This window comes from Laccaria bicolor, genomic scaffold, assembly GCF_000143565.1.
Source record: "Laccaria bicolor S238N-H82 LACBIscaffold_167 genomic scaffold, whole genome shotgun sequence".
In the NCBI taxonomy this organism is placed as follows: Eukaryota; Fungi; Basidiomycota; class Agaricomycetes; order Agaricales; family Hydnangiaceae; genus Laccaria; species Laccaria bicolor.
Genome location: NW_001890026.1, coordinates 13,933 through 19,445, shown reverse-complemented (window position 1 = coordinate 19,445; position 5,513 = coordinate 13,933). Strand labels below are relative to the sequence as shown.

Here is a 5,513-nt window from a genome sequence, read left to right as displayed (position 1 = left end):
TTGTGTCACAAGAATCTGAAAGAATTGAACCAGATTCTGGTTGCTGAACAGGCTCTAAGGGATGCTAACTTGGTTGAGTTGAGAAGTGGGATGTTAGTAAAAACAGACTTAAAGTGGTAAACATAACAGAGAGAAGTGGGGTGTTGGTAAAAACAACCTTAGAGTGGTGTGAACATGACAGAGAGAAGTGGGATGTTGGTGAAAACAGACTTAGAGTGGTGAAAATGGCAGATAGAAGTGGGGTATTGGTGAGAACAAACTTAGATGAGTTTTGAGGGGAAAAAAAAGCAATGTACAAAATGATGAGAAAACTGCACCAGAAAAAACAAGTTTTTTTCTTGAAACTGGGACCCCAGATACCCCGTGACACTGGTCAGATATGTTTGAGCCATGTGACAAGGCTAAAAGATTTTTCAACAGTGTGACATGCTTAGAATATATCTGATTGATGTCACACCACTGAAACATTTCTGGCCAGTTAGACTTGGCTCAAACATTTCTTACCAGTCTGACACACTTCAAACATTTCTTACCAGTCTGAACCCCTTCAAATATTTCTGACCACTTTCACTTGACTAGGATATTTTTGAACACAATTTATTTACCCAAACATTTCTGGTCACAATATTACAGGTCAAATATTTTCTACCCAATCCAATATTATATTTTCTCCCAAAGGCAAAAAAATAAATGGCCACACAACCTATTAGCCTGGATACATTCTTACATTTTACAAGGCTAATAGCTTGTTCAAGGTGGGTGACTGAAGTGAACCAATCCACCGTGTGTGTGGTGGATTTGTTAGTTCAAGGACGGGATGGGGTCACTGGTCGTCTGCCACAGAAAACAGAACAAACAATAGAGCAGTAAAGGAACAAGGGAGATAGAGTGCGAGCGCTCAAGAGTAGAATACTCAGCAACTTTAAATCTTAAAACCTTAACTTGGTGGCGTGGGTATTGAAATGCTTTGAGCATTTGAACTTGAGGGATGCCGCGCCTTGATGTGCAACGACTTAAGAGAGAGAGAACAAAAAAAGGGGGGGGGGGAAAGAAAGGTGCTCCATTCGATAGGTGGGAGGTCACCTTAAATACACATAAAGAATCACAAGGCAACTGCACGTTCTCGTGTGCTGCCTGTCCAAGAATCAATCTAAAATAAGAAAAAAGAACTACAAGAATATGTCAACATGAAAAAGGAAAAATGCGAACAAAAATAACTATGACGCCTTTCGTCAGATTCCTCTGCCAAAACCTTGAGCTGGGAATTGCTTGGGGAACCATACGATGCTGGTAGGTCTATTTGCGTACGCGCTGCCGCCTTCAGTGCGGACGTCCCAGTCATCGATGGCTCGACCCTACCGTCCAGCTCTTGATCAGGGCTTTGGTCTCGTAGAAAAGTGTCGTAAGTAATAAACAATAAAAACGATAAAAATAAAAATAAAGACTATGCGCACGGGAACGAAACTTGCAAGCCACGTCCTTCAAGCGACTCTAGGAGAAGACGATCAAACAAGTTGCCGGCGATGACGTCGTCCGAAAAAGGTGTGTGTTGTAAGATGTCGGAACACGCTATTTCAAATGTTCAACAACGCTTGCTAAAATCTAAAAAAAAGAAAGTGCATATAAAATGAAAATAACGGGGAGTGCCGTGAATAGAACATCTGGCACTTCCACAAAGTTGAAAGACATCTGGATGGGCAACAATGCCAAATTATGATGTACACCAAGGATCATCTGAACCCCAGTGCAGGTTCAGACGATCCTTGGCACACATCATAATTTGGCGTTATTTGCTCAATGCCTACTACCTATTTTACTAACTTTATATGTTTTTACAGGAACACGTAGGACTTAATGACACAAAGGTGTTAATGTCTGAATTACTTCCATTTGTTTCTTGTGTCGTAAGTACATATCTTACTTCTGTGTTCATTGTATGTATATTTCATCCATCTCTTGTGTTTTCTCTTACTAACTTTGTATGTCCTTACAAAATAGATTTCACAACATGAATGAATGGCACAACACCAATGTACCTTTGCATCCACTGCTGTTGATGCTTATGCCCACTGCCGTCTCTACTTTTTGTCACGGCCATCCTCTTGTAAGTATACCTTCTCCCTCTTCTTATTTTACTAAGCTCGAATAGAACTTCACACTGCATTATTTGCTCAGACATATATCTATGTTACTAATCTTATACATCTTTACAGGAATACGTAGGACTTAACAATGCGAAGATGTTATTGTCCAAATTCCTTTCTGACATTGTATGTACATCCCTCCTTTTCTTGTGTCTTTTCCGAATCCCCTTCCCCATCAATGTCCTCCAGCCAAGTCAAGGTGAGTGTGATCCATCAAAATAATTAACAATAGTGACTTACCTCTGACCACCAAGATCCGCCGCCGTCGTCACACAACTGACTGTGATTTATCTACACCACTTGTGTAAGAGGCTGTTGCAAGCACGGCAGATACGAGTCCTCTTTTTTTGCAACTGTAGTAGCATTTATAGTGTAGCTATATGTTTAAGCCCACATGTTATCATATATTAACAATTATATATTTATAAACTATATATATATATAGTAATATATATTTATTTTTTAGAGTAAAGTACTACAACTGCATGCCGCTCAACTGACTCACCAGATGAATTTTTCTCTACACTGGTCTTCAAAGAATCTTCTGTAAAATCAGTAAGATGCCCCTTCTTTATGCAACGTCTCTTAGTCACCATACCATCATGATACCACACCTCTTTTCCAGGGGTAATTATATAAGATGTAAAGTGAAATCCACCAGAATAAATTATGCCCCTCAGTGGAAGGACTGTGAACTTACCATTGGAGCCTTTAATACGAATAGTCTTGCTGATTGAGACTCTACTTGTATTCAAACTGAATACAAGAAGTGAAGGGGGTTGATCATACATTCGGGAAGTTGCCATTGGAGAACCACAATCACATATGCTTGGTTCCATGAGCCATTGTTGCAACCATTCATTAATTGACTTGTAAGTTCCATCAAGTATTGACATGACTCTCTCAGGTGGATTATCAAGATCTTGAAAAAAATCACATGTATTACATGATACTCTGCGGTAGCCCAAGCGAATGTTGTGATGTGACGTAAAAATGTATGAGATTAAATCCCGGATATCAGTCCCAGTTTGTCCACTTGGAAATAAATCTGAGTTTTCTTGTTTAAGTGATGCACGCACATCATTCCTAACATTTTCTAAAGTTTCAAGACCTCTGATAACTTTTTTGTATCCTTCTGACAATATTTTTCCTTGATTACCAAATGAATAAAATGTTTTTGTCCAGCTTTTTGGATTGTAAATCCAAATCTCACACAAAATTGTAAATAGAGAATCATATGAGCAGCTGTAATTTACTGAATCCCAAAGAATCCCAACAGGAGTTTCAGGCGTAGGTCCAAAGCTGGCTCTAATCTTCTTTGATTTAGGTTCATCAGAATTCAGACCCTCCTCTGCCTTCCTTTTTAGTGTAGATGCAATTGCCTTTGATCCCTGTGCAGGAACAAAACATCCTGTGACATTTTTACTTTTCTTTTGTAATTGAATGTTGACCTCTTCAGTTGCCTTATCAGTGTTTGATTTTGCGGTGAGTGTCCATGAACTATCAGTGATCACTTGGAAAGTTTGCATTGGATATGTTTCACTCCATCTGATTGGCCCCATCACATTCTGTGGACAATACCCCTTCCCTTTGAGCTGTTGATACTGACGTAAAACAGAATTGCGCAGTTGCCCATTGATTGATTCAGGTAATTGGCCATTGTATCTAAGGTTGGTAATGTCATCGAGAAGCTCAAGTTCTCTAAACTCTTGTCGAAGATAACCAGATGCACCACAGGTGATTTTTGATGGGTTAAATCCTTGTACAATTACAGTTCCTTCACATGTTGCACTTCTAGAAAGAGCAGTATAGTAAGATAGGTGGTTACGACAGCTGTTTAAATCCACCACATTAAATGGACGAGTCTTTCCTTGTGATGCATAGTCCGTCATTGCAAAGTTAGGCAGCACAGACACTTGAGAACGGGATATAGTGAGAGTAACATCACTTGGACAGATACATTCAATAGACCTGCTGTTCTTTACTAGTGGAACTACATTTTCAGGCAATCCGTCAATATTGATTGTCTTGGCAGGACGATCAAGCTTTACAAACAAAGTTTCAAGGATTCGTTGTCCACTTGGGCCCAACTTTGCATCCCATCCAACAACATGACCTTCTTGACCTTTTGTTATACATAATTCTGTTGCATCATTGTTTCGTATTATGACTGGCATACCAATACACAGTAAAAGTTTTCCAGGAACATGGTCAGAGGCAGAATGGCGCAAGTTCCAAAGTAAATTTTGAAGCTTTGGACTGATAGTTTTGCATACAGCAGTTTTCTTAGGTCTTCCACGCGGCTTTTTCCCAGTGACTGGATCACACTCAACCCCCAGTGTATCCACAGAGTAAAAGTCAGTAAGTGTTTGGCCTGTATCTGCTGCAAAACGTGCAGAACCTAATTCATTAATTCGATCCTTCTGGGAGTTCAAAGCAGTAATGATAGAGACATTTCTGAAACGTTTGTCAGCCAACTTTGGCTGGTTAGGTCTCCTTCCTGCAACACGACTTCTTAAAAATATAATGTCATCAACAGTACATGCTGCATATCTCATATTTTCTAGAGCTGTCCTTAGCTTGGCATCTTCCACTGATTGTGTATTTTGTCTCATATTTTTCCGTAGCATCACAACAGTAGTCACTTGGTGCCAAAGTGCTTTACCTATAGCAGATTGCTGCCCACGTTCTGACATGGAGGCATCCACTGATGTGCCAACAGTCCCATTGTAAAGGGCCTGGCCTTGGACTGGCATAAGCTGTGCAAAGTCTCCTGCAAAAATCATATTGATTCCACCAAAGGGTACATCCATATTGTTTCTTCCTTTTGCCAGTTGTGCACTTATTTTATATAGCTCATAACATGAGATCATAGACACTTCATCTAGAAATATATAGTCTACACCATCTAGACGAGATCTGACCTGTGCCATAGTTGAATTCTCATTATGGTTTCTTCGGGAATCACTTTTTACACCTAAAGCTGAATGATATGTTGAGCCATTCAAGAGAGCAGCAGCAGATCCAGTCGGTGCCAATATCATAATTCTATGTGCCTCATTACGTTTATCAAAGAGGGCTATTAATGCCTTTATAACCTGAGATTTTCCTGTTCCACCCATACCTCCCAGATACATTTTAAGTTGCTCACTTTCTTTCATAGTTGCATGGTTGGCCACAATTCGGAATGCTCTTTCCTGCTCTTCATTCAAACTAAATGTTTGGGCAATGTCATCTATCATTTTCTGTTCTTCTTCTTTCTTAGCTTTGAATTTTTTGTCCAAGTAGCTGATATCATCTACAACCACTTCATTTTGTGATGTCCCATTTTTTTCTTTATCTGCTTTGGCTGCTGGAAGGTTCTTTGAA

General features: G+C 39.7%; 2 protein-coding genes across 2 annotated transcripts; one reads left to right on the top strand and one right to left on the bottom strand.

The window, feature by feature from the left end:
• Positions 1 to 1,284: 1,284 nt before the first annotated feature.
• LACBIDRAFT_335862 (uncharacterized protein) lies at positions 1,285 to 2,615 on the top strand (the record flags this gene model as incomplete). Its single annotated transcript, XM_001890764.1, has 6 exons — positions 1,285 to 1,402; positions 1,444 to 1,542; positions 1,910 to 1,934; positions 1,999 to 2,104; positions 2,214 to 2,343; positions 2,611 to 2,615. 6 exons carry the CDS (start codon positions 1,285 to 1,287, stop codon positions 2,613 to 2,615), a joined length of 483 nt encoding a protein of 160 aa, XP_001890799.1.
• A 546-nt stretch (positions 2,616 to 3,161) lies between these two features.
• Positions 3,162 to 4,957, bottom strand: LACBIDRAFT_335861 (uncharacterized protein; the record flags this gene model as incomplete). Its single annotated transcript, XM_001890763.1, has 3 exons — positions 3,162 to 3,179; positions 3,224 to 4,314; positions 4,810 to 4,957. 3 exons carry the CDS (start codon positions 4,955 to 4,957, stop codon positions 3,162 to 3,164), a joined length of 1,257 nt encoding a protein of 418 aa, XP_001890798.1.
• Between the last annotated feature and the right edge of the window lie 556 nt (positions 4,958 to 5,513).